An 18,619-nucleotide genomic window follows, 5' to 3' on the forward strand; every position below is an offset into this window, starting at 1 on the left:
AAAATCGTAAAAGATGAGTGTAAATTAATGAAGGAAATAAGCTTTTAACTCTACAAGCCAGTGTCACTATCAACAATAATTCACACTAAATTTTTTAGCAAATTTATTTTAAAAATAATGTTTCTAAATATAAATTAATTCACTTAAAAACTTATTTTTAATCAAAATTAATTTACCAAAAAATTATCTAAGCACACTAATCGGCGAGGTATGAACAGGAAACGTGGTACACGGGGGCGGCCACTATGATTCAACATTCTTGAACTCATTAAATAACATGTTCCATTCAATTTTTCATGAATCTATCTGGTTTAGTTCCTTTGGTTTACCTGCGATTACAAAATCAGTAGACTGCAAGAAACATAACAAATTAACAAAATTGATGCTTCAACATTAAAGAAAAATGTAATCAAGTACAACTAGAATGAGACTATTACACAATTATTTAATTTACAAAGCATCCTGTATTCTTTTCCCAGATACCTTGTCACTCTAATCTTTTTTTAAAAAAAGAAAAAAAAAAGAAAAGAAATGTGAAAGAGTACAAAATAACAATGGTACAAAGGTCAAAATGCTGTTTTCCCTTTAGCTTTATCAAGGCATTGCTCCTACCAATCATGATCAAAAGTGGAAACTTAGCCAATGTCCACATCAATGGCCATTGATTTCTCCTCTGAAACAAAGTTACTTTCTGGAGCGGCTGCAGGCTCCGCAAACTGCGCCGAAGTGGACTCTGATTCAGTGGCTGCAAATGGACTCCTCGTGTGAGGAGCAATACTAGTGTCTACTTCCATAGCAGAAGCTCTGGGAGGTGATAGTGGCTGCACCTCCACATCTGGATAAGCAGCCTTAAACCTTGCTCGCAGCCCCTCATCCACCAACCTTACACCACTCAATTGATTACCAAGAGACATCCATCTGATGCAAAACAAGGAAGAACTTAATCAATAACGAAGAACAACACCAACAGCCTATGATTTCTATCCACAATTTTTGTCCCTAAACCTACAACTACTTGTCTAGTGCCTATGGTTCTACCAGTTTAGGTTCTTAGTCCAAGAAATCAAATCCACATGAGAAGAAAGCATTTGATTTATAGAAAATTATCATGTAAACTCCACTTACAAAGCATCAAAAACCATTTCATATTAAGACTATACTCAATCTCAACAAACTATTTCAAGAATACCATGAAAGAAAAACTCAAAAGGAAAATACACCAGTCAAGAAACCTACCCTGCATGAGTATTGTGCATGCGAGCAAATAGTTCTAGCTTTCTTGTTCTTGGACTTATCCTCTCCAGCAAAGGATACATCTGCAAGAATAAATGTTGACAATTTTGAAAATGTTAAGCATGTGAATTATTTAATTTTAATAACAGGAATAGTAAAATAAAATTATTATTAGGTGTAATTAAACTATTTCCTCTTCACACAAGGGACGGGGTTTCATCCCAAGATCATTGAATGTGCAAGCTTAGTAGCAATGAGAAACGGAAATGGAAAAAAAGAGCATGTGATGGCTTTTATTAATTAATAAACATTTTTTCCCTTGGCCAACAGGCCAAGCCTATTATAATATGAATCACCATTTTTTGGATAAAAAAGAAACTTAATAACTGCAAACATAACATATCCTTCAAAATATAAAATTATAGATACAACATCCATGACTACTGTTGACCACCGTTTTTAGAGATAAATTCAGTCAAAGCATTTAAGGGCATAATGAACTATCAAAACTTAAGCGAATATTATACAAACCTCATCTGGTTTGCGACTTGTTTCCCGGACCTCAGCAACAATAACATCAGTGTCAATGTTCCTGTTTACTTCAGGATTGCCCTTTATTCCAACAAGACAATGTTCCTTACTGTGATTGAGCCAGTGACCTGTACGCCCAGTTCTGATTATTCGCTGAAGTTGATTTGTTTTGACCCAAATGATCTCCTCAACACGTTTATATCCCCAAAGGTCCAAGCTGGAGGGAGCATATGGATATAGAAATCAAATACATGACATTAACAAAAGGCAGACTTCTCTGCTAACCAGATGATAGATTTTTTTTTTTTTTTATCAAAACAACAATTAGCATATAATCAAATACAAACACAATACCATTCCCGCCCAAGTTCCATTGCACGTCCAGTGACCCATAGAAAAATAAGACCATCAGTTTGCAAAGCAGGGACATTAAGACTGCGCATTTCATCATCAGCCATTGTTCCATAAGGCAGTTCCATGTGAATGTCCCATGGTGGATCTGCCATTATTACTCCAAATTGACCTAAAATGTCCATTCTAAAGTTACGTATATCACAGTTGATCCATTGTGGTTCACCAAGTTCCACTTCAGAACAGTATTCAGCACGCTGAGGCTTTAGCGGTTTTGGAGGAGGAGGGGCGCCCATCATTGTTGGAGACACATCAGGTGTAGGGTCATACTCATAGTGCACATACTTGCATGTCTGTCAAGGGATAAAAAGAATAACACGCAACTCAAAATAAGAATAAACATTAGTAAAATGAAAATCATTTCAAAATAAGTTAGAGGGAAAAATCATGCCTTCATGTGTCGGCAGGTATCAAGAAAAGAACAATCTCCTAAATTGATGTCAGTATGAGGTGCAATGATCCGTCTAAAATGAACCTGCCAAGGAAAGGAACATTAATGCATGCCAAGAAAGACTAATAGAAAATGTAAACACCAATATTCATGGTTTGATTCCATAAAGAACCACATTATCAGCATAGTATTTAAACCAACAGACATTGCAAGAGTTAGCAATGAAACACAAGAGATGGGAAAACAGCATAATACTGTCCTTGTAACTAACCTTTTCACATGCTATAAAGGAACCAGATTGACGTCGACAATCCTCTTTTGTCAGTAAGTCACAGTATTGCCTCACCTGAGAACCACCTTTTGTTTTGAACTGAACAATACATTGTAGAAAAGCTGGATTAGATTAAACTGTACAAAATAGCACTAAAAGCTGACAATCACAAAGGAAATTTTAGATAAAAGCCTAGTAAAGTAGGCAGTGACTTTGAACCTTAGCAGCTACAGCAGTCTCCTTTGCAGTTGGTCGGTGAATTAGGTCCAAAAGCTCCTCACCAGTTTTAGATTTTTGCATCTCCCTAAATGATTTCTTATTCAACAATGCCTCAAGATCCTTCATATCATCCTCATAAGTTCTTGGCTTCTGTGGCATTGCATTAGGACTACCCCCTGGTGCATTTGGCCCCAATGGGAGTCTATGCATTGAAGGAATACTTATACCTCTATGTGCCCCCATCATAGCCATTACTCTGGGTGGAGCTCCCCTTGGTCCTCCTGAAAACATTGGCTGCAATGCTGACATATGGGGGTCCCCATGGGGTGGCCACATATCAGACATTGGCCTCGGAACTAGCCTTCCCATCCCAGGCAAACTACCATTCACATTAGAACCACTATGAGTGATATGCTGAACTTGATTTTGATTCGCATTCCCATCTCCAGAACTTGATTCAAGTTGCTGATACTGCACACTTTCTGGCAATTCTCTCAGAAGCCGAGTCCGGTCTACATTTAAAACCATAATTCTTGCCTTGCCACTCACCACAAACTCCTCCACTTCAACACCACCATTATCATCTGCCATTGCCCTTAAAGCTATCTCCACTGCAAGTGTTGCCCCCGAATCCCCTCCAAGTTCCTGAAGTGCTGCCTTCTCTGTTGGTGTCACCATCTGATCATTTTCCAATTTCCTTGACACGGTGGAAGAATCAATCGGTGAGAAGGGTACTCGCCCTAATAGACAAACAGTGACCATTGATCGAACCACCGCTAATGGACTAACCTTCTCAGACTCTACTTGAAATGCTGAGTTTGAATGCATAGATGTTTTGGGCTTTTGATTCTTGGGATTTGTCAAGTTTGCCTCAATAGAGCCATCAGCACAGGTTTCCGCATTGAAACGGTGAGTTAGTTCAACCGGTTTTTTGGGACTCAGTTTTGGATCAGGCTGAGGCAGAGAAGGTGTAGGAGCAAAAGGACGACGGTTGAAAGAAGACACAACCTTGAGAGAAAGGTCAAGGGATGAAACAAGATTAGGTATTACAGTTTGCATAGAAGCAAGCATCTCCATGTGAGCCTTGTGTTGCGACTCTATGCGAGTTTCAAGCTGCTGCCTCATATTTTTAATGGCAGCTATGTTGTCCTCATTACCATCTGATTGTGTCTCCATAGATTCCTCCCGAAGACCCAAAACTGCATCACATTTTCAGACATTCTGGTCACCAACTAGCATTGTTTGCCAAGCAAAAAATACAAACAAAACAAGATCCTTGAAAAATTTGATAGTTAAAACTAGGAGGGGGTAAAAGAAAGATTAATTAATCAAAGTACCATCTTCATAAAATTAACCTCAAAGGAACTAAAATTTGCTACTGTTTCAAGTTCAACCAACCACCAAGTAACTACCTAGAGGGTACTCAACCATTTAGAAATGATGCTAAAAGAAAACCTCAAAACCAGATCATGGCTGGCAAAAACTCGTCATACATAATAACAAAATAATGATACATCAAAATATCAAATGCAAACAATACAAGAAACAACCATTGCATATAAATTAAACATGGAAAAAACCCTCTAACACTCAACAAATAAGAGTATGCTAGATTCCCAAAGCAAGCTTGAATCACAAAACCCAAAATGATACCAAAATCAATAACCCCTTTACCGAAAAGTGCTTAAATTTAAAGCAAGAATAAAATTTTCTCGGCGGCATAAGAGTTTTTACGATACAGAATAAAAGGCCCTGATTTTTAAATACCTAGAACAAAGAGGGAGAACTTGAACCCAACGGTATGAGATACCGAATCTTCCAGAGAGCACTCGAAGGTTGAAACTAGCAGGAACTTAGGGATTTTCGACGGTGGAGAAAGAACAATGAATGAGAGAGGTTTAAAGGTTAGAGCAGTGACAGAAGAAAACCAAAGCTGATTTTGCAGGGAAGTTTAGGCTAGGTAATCGATGGCATTATCCTGATGTTACCATCGTTTAGTATTGTTAACTCGTAAGGAGGTGTAATAATTTGTAAGAATTTAAAAGAAAAGATAAAAAATTTAAAGAAAAAATAAAAGACAAGAAAACTGAAAAATTTAAAATACAAAACATTAACATAAAAAACATAAAAGATAACAGAAATAAAAAAGATAATTGATATTATTAGAACCTGACTTGTCTCCTTACTTATGAGTTTATGATTTTTTTTTTAAAGATTGATAAAAAAAATTCTGAATTTTTAAAAGATTTCATAAAAATGTTATGATTTATTATAATTTTATAAAATATTTTTATGATTAAAAATTAAATTAGTGATATCTGATTAAGACATCACTAATTAGTTCATATAATCCTATTTATATTAAAAAAAATTAAAAATTTTACATCCTTCCTTAAAAAAATCCAAAAAAAAACCACAAATTTAATATAATTTCCCAAGTTCATTCTTAACATTAAAATCTATGATATTTATGCACGAGGTTCCAAAACTATAATTTTTATTGGTTAAAAATCTAAAACTATTTTAAATTATTAAACTCTTGCTTGGGATGTTCAGCTTCAGCATAAGTTTGGTGCTTCTAATGACCAGTCTTGGCAAATTTAAGTTAGAGGATTCTTTCAATAAATTATTTACGTAATAGGGTCTGTTTCAAATTTTTTTACAAAAATGATCTATTTTACATGGAAGCCACCAGTGTCATTGATAATAAGAAGGAACCGCCGTTGCCATTAGCGAGAAAGGAGATGACATGGACAGTCCCTCCATCGTTGTTGGCGAGACAGACTGACGTGGTCGTCCTGCCATTAGCTGACGCTTCATCCCTTCACCACCACCACCGTCGCCTCCATGGCCTCTCCGGCTGTTCCTCCATCCCAGAGATAGCCTTCGTGTTGGGCCTTGATTTTCGAGCCCAGGAAAATTCTGCTGTGGTATATATTTTAAAGGATATTGTTGTTTTTTTCTTAAATATATTTTTTATTAATATATTCTTTTTTTAGTCTATTGCTTAAAAAATTTTTTATTAAGTGACATTTTTTTACGTTCTACTTTTTTATCTCTTGTTAATCTAAATTTGTTAAATCATAAACTAACCTCAAGTATCAAAAACAAAAGTTAAAAAATGCCAGATATTAAAATAAAATAAATAATAAGCTGATAAAAAACATATATTATTGATATGAAAAATATATTTTTAAGTGTAACTTTTTATTATGTAAATCAATAAAGATCTGATAATAATATGAGTAATTCTAAATTTAATTTTCCTAAATAAAGTTTTAGGTTTGATTTTCTAGATAAAAAATATAATTGAAAAAAAAATCTGATTAAAAAGTAACTAAACAGGTTTTTTTTATCAACAACATAATTAAAAATAAATAAAAATTTGATGATCCGCAGTCTTTTTATCCGTAAGAAAGGAAAAAAAAGAAAAGAAAATCAAGTAATTTGAAAAAGGGCAAGAATCCCAAAGAAATTTGAAAAGGACAAGAATCCGTTGACAAAGCTATTCTTCCCATGCCATCAGCAAAAACAAGGAAAGTAAATCAAGTAATTTGAAAAGGGCAAGAATCCCAAAGAAATTCAGCATCAGAGATCGATGACCCTACACTTAGACTCGCCAGCAGCAATGACGATACACTCCATGTCACCAGACTCGCCAGCAAGAATGGTGGGATGGCCACGTCACCAAACTCGTTCCTTTTCATTGCCAATCACACTGGCAACTTCCATGCAAAACAGATCCCCTTCGTAAAAACTTTTAAAACAGACCATATTACATAAATGATTTATAAAAAAAAACCCTCTAACATAAATTTACCACCAGCCTTCTCAGTTGTTTCAGGTCTTACTCGCAGATGTTATTGGCGTCTTGTATACTGGATCTAATTTTGCTTGTTTTTTTATTACCACTTATTAAAAATTATTAAACTTTTATAACAATACTCTGTCTAATAATTAGAACAAAAAAATATTGACATGGAACCGTCTATTTTATATATGTAAGAATCGAACAACCATCTATTGGAGGGTCTTTGTTTCACTCTGGTTATGGCTCTATCATTGAAACCCTACAGTTTGGTCATAGCCTAGCTAGTTTTATTACCCTTTATTTTGGATCAACCTCTTAATGCAAGGTTTTTGGTGGAAAAGGGACTAGCCATTGAAGTGAAAAGTAATGAAGATGGGTCATTCACTAGAAATGACATTGCCACATCCCTTAGACAATCCATGGTAGGAAAGAAGATCAGAATTAATACAAGAGAACCTGCTGCAATTGTAGGAAACCTGAAGCTGCACCAGGATCGTTGCATAGCTACATTTGTTCAGTTTCTTAAAATTGAATCTGGAAACAAATATGAAGTTGAAGAGTTAGCATAAGTAATGTGAACAATCACTAATGTAAATGTATTACTGAATTGGCTAGTTGTGAGTGAGCTTTTCTGCTATTATTTTCATTTTGCGTGAATCTTAACTCCTTATCATGACTTGGTCCAAAATGCTTTGATATGATGCTCAGAAACAGCTAGTTCAAAAGTTTATGATGCTAAATTGTTCAGTATATTTGACAAACGTATTAAATCATACAAGTAGCATAAAATGAAAAGTTCAAATTTTTTTTTTTTAAAGAACTTGTGTAATATCAGTTCTTAGTGTGCAGTTTATATATTTATTGGACAACTTCACTTAGTGTCAATTAATTTTAAGTTAAAATCTAACATGGTATTAGAGCTTATAGCCCATCTTAGTTCTTGCCTATCGGCAGTCCATCATAGTTCTCGCCTATATTGGCACCTCGCCTATATCAGCGACATCTATGAAGGGGAATGTTAGAAAGTCTCACACGCCTGATTCGTTCTTTGGATGCAACTTATATATCTAAACATTATATTAAGTTTCATTCTTCATGATCCGAATAAACTTACTTAGGGCTAACGTGATTATAAAACCTAACAGAAAATTTGCTCAATACATCCTTGTACATAGTATAGAAAATATTATTGATAAAGTAACAAAAGAATATAGAAGGTAGTAGAGAAGGGGAGAGAGGGCAAGAAAATTAGACTATACTTGAATTAGTAATAATGTAATGGATCATAATATAATGAAATGGGATAAAAATGTCATTCTAATATTTAAATATTTTATGATAAAAACCAACAAAGATTTCATTCTATTGTTTGAAAAAATAATAAGTTACAATTTTTTATTTTCACGTTATTCTTATTTTAAATATATTATCCTTTTGAGGGCTAATGATCTGCATGCAGCTCAAGCAACAGAAATTCAGTCATCTTTTTTTAGAATCATAATGTAGTATTCAAAAGGAAAAAGAAGAGGATCAAGAAACTTACCTCGGGCCGGCTTAAGTTTAAAGCCGTGCAACCAAGAGCTTTAGGTTTCAAAAAAAGTTTAAAATATCTTTTTAGTATTAATATATCTCAAAAAAAATTTATGGTAAAATTATATTTAAAAATAAATTTTAATTAAAACATTATAAATAAGTGTTAATTTTTATATCATTATCGTAAATAACAATTAATAAACAACAACTATTAATCAATATCATAATTATTCAACCATGATAATTTTAATAAATTATTTCATAAATAAATAAAATATGTTATTCTTAAATTTATTTAGATTTATCAAGTCATTGAGTTGTTTGTTCGTCCCTATTTAAGTGTGAGTGTGACGCTGTTGAATTTTGCTTCACACACCCCTACCTCTAAGGCTATGTTTGTAATATTTTAACTTACACTAATCATATAATTTTACTTTCTATTTGTACCGTGCAGTAAAACAAAAAAAGCCATACACTGTAATTGGTATCATAATTCTTTCAAAAATCAAAACTTAAACTCCTCCGAAAAAACCCCCACTCTTGCAAAAATATACTACTTTTACATTTGGGCAGCATGCATGGTCTTCAGCATTTCTTCAGTGACCTCGTTTCAGTTTCTTCAGACATTGAAACCATAGTTTATCTTTTACACGCAAAATCGGGCTTCTTTTGACAATCCATCCATTTCACTGTCTTTGTCTTTACTTAACATCTCACAAAAAGTAATAATTTTTTAAACACCGTCGAATTTGTATGATGTAAATAATTATAAATAATAAATAAAACAATAATTACGTATTAATGACTTTAGTTCTTTTTATTTTATTTTTAAAAATAAAATTTATAAATATAAAAATGTAATAATAATCAACTAATTAATGTAAGAAGTCACATATTTTCATTAATGAAACACTGCTTTATTTCACAATAAAGTAATTAATACGTTTACGTAATGATTGTTCAAATTTAAAAATGTAAAAACACAACAGTGCCTCACGGATATTTCAGAGAGAGTGTCTTATTGAATTCAAAAACAGGAGTTGGCTTTAGTTACCCTTACAAGATAGAAATGCAATTATTGAACCTCGACTTAAAGAGTAGGACTTTATTCAACAAACTGATGATAAACCTAAAATAAGACACAGTAATGATCCTCTTCAACATCATATTGGTTTCCTGATTCCATTCTTAAGAAACTGTACAAATGCAGCTACGTAGTGATCCTGGTGCAGCTTCAAGTTTCCTACAATTGCAGCAGCTTCTCTTGTATTATTTCTGATCTTCTTTCCTTCCTCCAATACCATGGCTTGTCTAAGGGATGCGGCAATGTCATTTCTAGTGAATGACCCATCTTCATTTCTTTTCACTTCAATGGCTAATCCCTTTTCCACCAAAAACCTTGCATTAAGAGGTTGCTCTATATTAAAGGGTAATAAAACAAGTGTATTCCCAAACTGAAGGTTTTCAATGACAGAACCCCAGCCAGAGTGAAACAAAGATCCTCCAATAGATGAATGTGCCAATATTTCTAGTTGTGGTATCCATCCCTTACAAACTCTTCCTCTGTTAGATGTCCTTTCAATAAAACCAACAGGTAGAGAATACCCATCATTGCTTTCCCAACTTGGTTTTCTCAGTGCCCATAAAAACGGCAATTGAGATTCCTCAAGTCCATAAGCTATCTCAAAAACTTGATCCTTGCTCAGCTTTAACTCACTGCCAAACCCCACAAACACAACTGATTTTGATGCTTGTTTATCAAGCCACTCAAATATGTTATCACTACACCCATCAACAACTCCTCTCTCTACAGGCAATAAACCGATTGGAATCATAGGCTTCTCAAATAGTTTCTGATATGCATTCAGATATTCTCCTTCAATCTCGTAGCAGCTACGAAATATCACAGCTTTAGAGGCATCATGTATCTTTATAACCCTTTCGAAATCACTTACCCCGGAAGAATTTACCTTGTCGAATCCAGCACAGAAATGTATTGCCTCGTGTATTCGAAAAGCCACTGAAGATGGAAATGTCACCCATTCTGGTGGAGCTGTTAGACTTTCTGGAGATAAGTGACCTGCCCTTGTACCTGGTGGTCCTATGAATGTTGTTCCTGTAGCAGATAAAATAGAAAATAAGATTAACTTTACCTGAAACTCTTGGGCAATGTCTACAACCCAGTGAGGATTGAAATCACAGATTATCCAATCTGGTAACTGATTGGCTACAAATTGCTTCACAGCATCTTGGAGCTTATCAAATGCTGCCTTTAAGTACTCATGCTTTTCAAATGGAATGTCCACGGTGGCCTCAGCACCTTCTGGCAAGATATCATTGTCCAATGATGGTAAAGGAAGTTCCACAAAATGAACCAAATGAGATAAAGTCGAAGGAATTTTGGGAAGCCTTTGAATGTTTTTGGGAGTGGATATGAAGGAGACATGAACACCAGCTTTGGCTAAGGCTATGGAAAGTTTGAAAAATGGTATCAAGTGGCCAAAGGCAGACCATGGAATCATCGTTACACGAATCGGATTCTCAGCCATATTTCCTAGATGTGCTTGCTGCATATGCTCTATCAAACATGAGAAAATATCAATACTTATAATTCATTATGTACACCCATCATTTATTTATAGGCATTCATTGAGCTTCCTGTTTCACTTTCTAAGATGTACAGTGCTGTAACTATATATACATATATTGTACCAAATAATTAATCTTGGCATCAAGCAAGGACCAATTCATACTTGTCTAAATATTTCAACTGTCTTTATAGGAGTTTAATAGAGTGGAAAGAAATAAAAAAAAATAAAAAATTGAGATCAAAATTTAAAATTAAATTAAAAGTATAAAAATATAAATCTTACCTCATTTTACTTTTCATTCTCTCTTTTTTTTTTTATTGCTTTCTTTCAACTCAAATGTAAGGATCCTATATAATTGAGTCGTGCAACATGGCAACACCAATTTGCGCCATAGTATGAAATATTAATTGGTTTATCTATTCTTTAATATAAAAATACTTTGTAAAAAACTTAGCCTTGGGCAGTAGTTTATTCCAAAACAATATTAGGTACTATATAGCATTGATTGCTATCGGTTACTTTTTATCCATGGTGAAACACGTTGCAGTGTTCCAATCCTACATTTGGCCAGCATGCATGGTCTTCAGCATTTCTTCAGTGACCTCGTTTCAGTTTCTTCACACTTTGAAACCATAATGACTTAGTTTATCTTTTACACGCAAAATCGGGCTTCTTTTGACAATCCATGCATTTCACACTTTGTCTTTGTCTTCACTTTAACTTAACATCTCACAAAAAGTAATAATTTTTTAAACACCGTCGAATTTGTATGATGTAAATAATTATAAATAATAAATAAAACAATAATTACAAATTAATGACTTTAGTTCTTTTTATTTTATTTTTAAAAATAAAATTTATAAATATAAAAAATGTAATAATAATCAACTAATGAATGGAGGAAGTCATTATGGTACTTATATATATTATAACACTGCTTTACTCCACAATAAAATATATATTATAACATTTAATAATTATAATGTGTAATATATATATATATATATATATATATATATATATATATATATATATATATATATATATATAAAGTTAGTCATTATGGTACTTATCAATTAAAATTTGACTTATTTATTTTGGTTTATGTTGTGAAAGCTTGTCGTGCAGAAAGATTGCTTGTAACTAACATGCTTTGATATGTGAAATGAAATTATGGTTGAGCTATGTTAGTTCTCTGGTTTAGGAAGTGTTAAATGATCACATGATTTAATATTTTATTTCTACTCTTTCTCTTATAATTTACATATTATTTTGGAGTTGGAGTTTCATGTATTTCAACTTCGAATTAGAGAGAGAACAATGAATGATCATTACTTTTATTGCTTTTCTTTTTCCCTCATTGGTTTTTCAATTTCTCAGACATTTACTACTTCACTAACTTCAACAAGCTATACAATTGGAATTATGTGCTTTATTACTTGAACACTTATGATAAATGGGGTTAATGAACAACCTAATGACAAGGGAACAACAACAAGAAAAATGCTAATGAGGCCAAATTAACTCAAATTTCTAATGGTTGTCAATAAAAAATGCCAACAAGCATTATAATTAGAAAATATGACAATTACTCACGCAATCAACACCAGTAACCAATTATATGATATTTGATCAAGTTGAGGATCATTCTATTGTTCTGTAAAGTAATTGACAGTAGATAAACCAAAATCAAATTTCAAATAAAAAACTTGAGGAGCTGCAAAGTAGTTGACAATAGCAACACATTTTTTCCTGCTACAAATTCTTCAACAAAACAACAATTATAATATCAGAAGATGCTACTACAAATTTTTCCTAAAATACATTCCCCCTTAAACTAACATTATAATTAAAAATGAAAAACCTAACAACATAATGTTTGTTAAATTTCTCATTTTCTTCTGCAAAGCTTCAATTTGTAGGTTCAAATCAGTCACTATCATTGATTCTTGTGTGACAGAAGAAGGATTAGAAACTTGATTTTCTTCTTCAACCCATTGAAAAAATTGATAGTTTTTTGGGTCTGTTTGGAGCAATGCACAAATATAGAATAACCTTCCTACGTTCCTCCTTGTTCTTGTCGTTCGAATAGTTGCATGTCTTCCATGGTGGCATTGGCGAATGGTTCTACCAGAAAATGTAGAAGAACTGTCACTTGCAGACATGGAGAAATCAAGTGAAGAAGAAGAAGCAAAGGGTAGAATCTTTACAGACGAGAGAAGTTTTACAAACCCTAATTTGAGGAACACACTTAAGAACAAGAAGGGAATTCAGAGGACAAAAGCTTGATAAACCCTAATTTGAGGAAGAAGAAGCAAGTAACCAGAAGAAGCTTTATAAACACAGACTTTAGTGTCACGTTGCATAGTCTTTGTGCCACTATAATTGCCAACAATGTCTCTCACTAACGATCGTACTTTCAAATTTAACGACAAAAACTATCTTGCAACACTTATACAAAGATATAAACTATTTTTTACATTTCAATAGGATAGAGACTAATTTACAAAATGACACAGGGACCAAAATGCCTATTCACTCCATCATTTTGGATATATTTCATTAAAATTTTAAAAGATTGATAAAAAAATTCTGAATTTTTAAAAGACATCATAAAAATGTTATGATTTATTATACTTTTATAAAAGATTTTTATGATTACAAATTAAATTGGTGATATCTGGTTAAGACATCACTAATTAGTCATATAATTCGATTTATATTAAAAAAATTTGAAAATTTTACATCCTTCCTTAAAAAATCCAAAAAGAAAAAAAAATCAAATAACAAATTTAATATAATTTCCTGAGTTGATTCTTAACATTTAAATCTATGATATTCATACATGAGGTTCCAAAACTATAATTTTTATTGGTTAAAAATCTAAAACTATTTTAAACTATTAAACTCTTGCTTGGGATGTTCAGCTTCAGCATAATTGTTGCGAGGAAAGTGTTTGTGCTTCTAATGACCAGCCTTCTCAATTGTTTCAGGTCTTGCTCGCAAATGTCATTGGCGTCTTGTATAATAGGATCTAATTTTGCTTGTTTTTTTATTATTACTTATTAAAAAACTATTAACCTTTTATAACAATACTCTGCCTAATAACTAGAACAAAAAAATATTGACATCAATCCGTCTATTTATATATGTAAGAATCAAACAACCATCTATTGGAGGGTCTTTTTTTCACTCTGGTTAGGCCTCTATCATTGAAACCCTACAGTTTGGTCATAGCCTAGCTAGTTTTATTACCCTTTATTTTGGATCAACCTCTTAATGCAAGGTTTTTGGTGGAAAAGGGACTAGCCATTGAAGTGAAAAGTAATGAAGATGGGTCATTCACTAGAAATGACATTGCCACATCCCTTAGAGAATCCATGGTAGGAAAGAAGATCATAATTAATACAAGAGAAACTGCTGCAATTGTAGGAAACTTGAAGCTGGACCAGGATCATTGCATAGCTGCATTTGTTCAGTTTCTTAAAATTGAATCTGGAAACAAATATGAAGTTGAAGAGTTAGCATAAGTAATGTGAACAATCACTAATGTAAATGTATTGCTGAATTGGCTAGTTGTGAGTGAGCTTTTCTGCTATTATTTTCATTTTGCGTGGATCTTAACTCCTTATCATGACTTGGTCCTAAATGCTTTGATATGATGCTCAGAAACAGCTGGTTCAAAAGTTTATGATGCTAAATTGTTCAGTATATTTGACAAACGTATTAAATCATACAAATAAATAGCATAAAATGAAAAGTTCAAATATTTTTTTCTCAAAGGACTTGTGTAATATCAAACACGTACTTGTTCAAAATTTATCAACTAAGGCTAAAGAATAAAATAATAGAGTTTCAATGACAATTTTGATTGGAAAACTAACACTAATTAATAGATAATGCAACAAAAGCGGAATCAAGAACAAAAGATTTAAGGATTTTTATCGAACATGTAGTATGTGATAAAACGGATAACAATCAATATGACTAATGTTGTGGGGATTGGACTTCATGAAACATCCGTCCACATGTATAATCAACACATAACAATTATCAAACTCAACTCGTATACTCATTTTAATATACCTCAATGCACACAAATTCATCAATCCCCAATCCCTTAGAATATTGAGATCAAATCCCCCCCACCCCCCCATTTTCTCTAAGCACAAACATTAATAGAGAGATCATTGAATCTAAACTCATTCCTAGATCTAAAATCCAATGATTACTCTACTTCAAATCTAGAGTTAATAAGAGTTTTCCAAATATATTTTTGCTTGTTTAACCTTTAAGCAGTTGTTCCTTAGTATCCTATCAAAGCATTTAGGACTTAGGACTCCACATGCATAAAACGAAAATAATAGAAGAAAAGCTCACAAAAACTACTAGCCAATGAAGTAATTAATACGTTTACATAATGATTGTTCAAATTTCAAAATGTAAAAACACCACAGTGCCTCACGGATTTTTCAGAGAGAATGTCTTATTGAATTCAAAAACAAGAGTTAGCTTTAATTACCCTTACAAGATACAAAACAGATGCAATTATTTGACCACGACTTAACGGGGTGAATACATGAATAAGAAAAATCCAAATCCATTTATGCGCGTCCCAGTCGTCCTTAAAGAGTAGGACTTTATTCAACAAACTGATGATAAACCTAAAATAAGACACAGTAATGATCGTCTTCAACATCATATTGGTTTCCAGATTCCATTCTTAAGAAACTGAACAAATGCAGCTACGTAGTGATCCTGGTGCAGCTTCAAGTTTCCTACAATTGCAGCAGCTTCTCTTGTATTATTTCTGATCTTCTTTCCTTCCTCCAATACCATGGCTTGTCTAAGGGATGCGGCAATGTCATTTCTAGTGAATGACCCATCTTCATTTCTTTTCACTTCAATGGCTAGTCCCTTTTCCACCAAAAACCTTGCAATAAGAGGTTGATCTATATTGAAGGGTAATACAACAAGTGTATGCCCAAACTGAAGGTTTTCAATGACAGAACCCAAGCCAGAGTGAAACAAAGATCCTCCAATAGATGAATGTGCCAATATTTCCAGTTGTGGTATCCATCCCTTACAAACACTTCCTCTGTTAGAAGTCCTTTCAATAAAACCAACAGGTAGAGAATATTCATCATTGCTTTCCCAACTTGGTTTTCTCAGTGCCCATAAAAACGGCAATTGAGATTCCTCAAGTCCATAAGCTATCTCAAAAACTTGATCCTTGCTCAGCTTTAACTCACTGCCAAACCCCACAAACACAACTGATTTTGATGCTTGTTTATCAAGCCACTCAAATATGGTATCACTACACCCATCAACAACTTGTCTCTCTACAGGCAATAAACCAATTGGAATCACAGGCTTCTCAACTAGTTTCTGAAATGCATTCAGATATTCTCCTTCAATCTCGTAGCAGCTACGAAATAACACAGCTTTAGAGGCACCATGTAACTTTATAATCCTTTCGAAATCACTTACCCCGGAAGAACTTACCTTGTAGGAACCAGCACAGAAATGTATTGCCTCGTGTTTTCGAAAAGCCACTGAAGATGGAAATGTCACCCATTCTGGTGGAGCTGTTAGACTTTCTGGAGATAAGGGACCTGTCCTTGTACCTGGTGGTCCTATGAATGTTGCTCCAGTAGCAGATATAATAACAAACAAGATTAACTTTACCTGAAACTCTTGGGCAATGTCTACCACCCAGTGAGGATTAAAATCACAGATTATCCAATCTGGTAACTGATTGGCCACAAATTGCTTCACAGCATCTTGGAGCTTATCATATGCTGCCTTCAAGTACTCATGTTTTTCAAATGGAATGTCCAGGGTGGCCTCAGCACCTTCTGGCAAGATATCATTGTCCAATGATGGTAAAGGAAGTTCCACAAAATGAACCAAATGAGATAAAGTCGAAGGAATTTTGGGAAGCCTTTGAATGTTTTTGGGAGTGGAAATGAAGGAGACATGAACACCAGCTTTGGCTAAGGCTATGGAAAGTTTGAAAAATGGTATCAAGTGGCCAAAGGCAGACCATGGAATCATCGTTACACGAATTGGATTCTCAGCCATATTTCCTAGATGTGCTTGCTGCATATGCTCTATCAAACATGAGAAAATATCAATACTTATAATTCATTATGTACACCCATCATGTATTTAGCAGTTCTGACATAGGCATTCATTGAGCTTCTGTTTCACATGCTAAGATGTACAGTGCTGTAACTATATATACATATATAGCACCAAATAATTAATTTTGGCATCAAGCAAGGACCAATTCATACTTGTCTAAATATTTTGTGATGTGTGACTCAAAATCACAATTGGCACAAGTGAGAAGGCTTTAAAGTGATGTTGTCATAACTGTTTTCAGTTATTATAACTGAATTGATTTTGGCACCAATGTATTGCCTTTGTTCCTAGGACTAGCTTTTAGAGTGTATATATATATTCTTGATCATGTAATGTAGTGTGGTGATTTTTGGAGAGTGGCTGCAAAACAGAGAAGCTAAAAAAACTGTAGAAAAACAAAGAGTTCAATAGAGAAAGGGAGCTAGGAGATTGAGAGAGGTTTTGAAAGAGAGAAACCAAGAAAGATCAAAGCTAGCTGCTGCTTGTATTGAACTAGTAATTTCATGATCAATGTGATGATGAGGAGCTGCACTTTCCCGTGGATGTAGGCACATTGCCGAACCACGTAAATCTTTGCTTCTTGCTTTGCTGTGTATTGCTTGCTGTGTTTTTCTTGTTTTTTGATCTTGTGCAGGTTTAAAGTATAGCAGAATTTATACGAAAAGAACCAACAAGTGGCGCCGTCTGTGGGGAGGTCAAGATCAAGAAAGATGGGAACAACAAAGTACGATATTGAGAAGTTTTCAGGGGAAAATGGCTTCGGGTTATGGAAATCAAGATGGAAGCAATCTTGATTCAACATGGCTGTGTAGAAGCTCTTAAAGGAGAAGAAAGGATGTCTGAATCTCTAAGCTCAAAGAAGAAATCAGAGATGATTGCTAAAATCAGAAGTGCAATCATTCTATGCCTTAGATATAAAGCTTTAAGAGAAGTTGCAAGAGAAAAGACAACAACCTCAATGTGGCTGAAACTGGAGTCATTGTATATGACAAAGTCCCTTGCAAATCGGCTATGCTTGAAGCAACAACTGTACACCTTCAAGATGACAGAGTCAAGAACAGCCACTGAACAATTGGCTGATTTCAACAAGATTCTTGATGATTTGGAAAATATTAAAGTAAAGCTTGAAGAGGAGGATAAAGCTCTTTTGCTTCTGAATTCCTTACCAAAATCCTTTTAATATTTCAAGGATGCAATTCTTTATGGCAAAGATCAAGACATTACCCTAGAAGAAGTTCAGACCTCAATAAGGACCAAGGAGATGCAAAAACAGCAAGACTCCAAATCTGAGGATAATGGTGAAAGCCTGGATATTTCAAGGGGAAGGAGTGAAAAGAAGGGAACAAGAGGAAAGAAGTCCAGATTAAGGTCAAGGGATTCAAAGAATGGCCAGAAAACAAAGTTCAAATGCTTTAATTGTCACAAAACTGGTCATTTCAAGAAAGACTGCCCAGACAAGATCAAGAAAGGATCTTTGGACT

The 18,619-nt window shown here is 33.9% G+C and overlaps 3 protein-coding genes across 3 annotated transcripts; all 3 read right to left on the bottom strand.

The window, feature by feature from the left end:
* Positions 1-370: 370 nt before the first annotated feature.
* Positions 371-5,061, bottom strand: LOC100788519 (N6-adenosine-methyltransferase MT-A70-like). The gene is made up of 8 exons (XM_003528791.5): positions 4,824-5,061; positions 3,057-4,255; positions 2,838-2,936; positions 2,567-2,650; positions 2,119-2,468; positions 1,765-1,981; positions 1,237-1,316; positions 371-918 (listed from the first exon to the last, which is right to left on the bottom strand). The coding sequence occupies exons 2-8, from the start codon at positions 4,230-4,232 to the stop codon at positions 636-638; spliced, it is 2,289 nt and encodes a 762-aa protein (XP_003528839.1). The 5' UTR covers positions 4,233-4,255; positions 4,824-5,061; the 3' UTR covers positions 371-635.
* Positions 5,062-9,403: 4,342 nt separating this feature from the next.
* Positions 9,404-11,002, bottom strand: LOC100819539 (putative UDP-rhamnose:rhamnosyltransferase 1). The gene has a single exon (XM_014777800.3). It carries the CDS (start codon positions 10,971-10,973, stop codon positions 9,564-9,566), a length of 1,410 nt encoding a protein of 469 aa, XP_014633286.1. The 5' UTR covers positions 10,974-11,002; the 3' UTR covers positions 9,404-9,563.
* Positions 11,003-15,459: 4,457 nt separating this feature from the next.
* LOC100820071 (putative UDP-rhamnose:rhamnosyltransferase 1) lies at positions 15,460-17,191 on the bottom strand. Its single transcript, XM_014777801.3, has one exon. It carries the CDS (start codon positions 17,097-17,099, stop codon positions 15,690-15,692), a length of 1,410 nt encoding a protein of 469 aa, XP_014633287.1. The 5' UTR covers positions 17,100-17,191; the 3' UTR covers positions 15,460-15,689.
* Positions 17,192-18,619: the final 1,428 nt, after the last annotated feature.

This window comes from Glycine max, chromosome 7, assembly GCF_000004515.6.
Source record: "Glycine max cultivar Williams 82 chromosome 7, Glycine_max_v4.0, whole genome shotgun sequence".
NCBI classification, from domain to species: domain Eukaryota; kingdom Viridiplantae; phylum Streptophyta; class Magnoliopsida; order Fabales; family Fabaceae; genus Glycine; species Glycine max.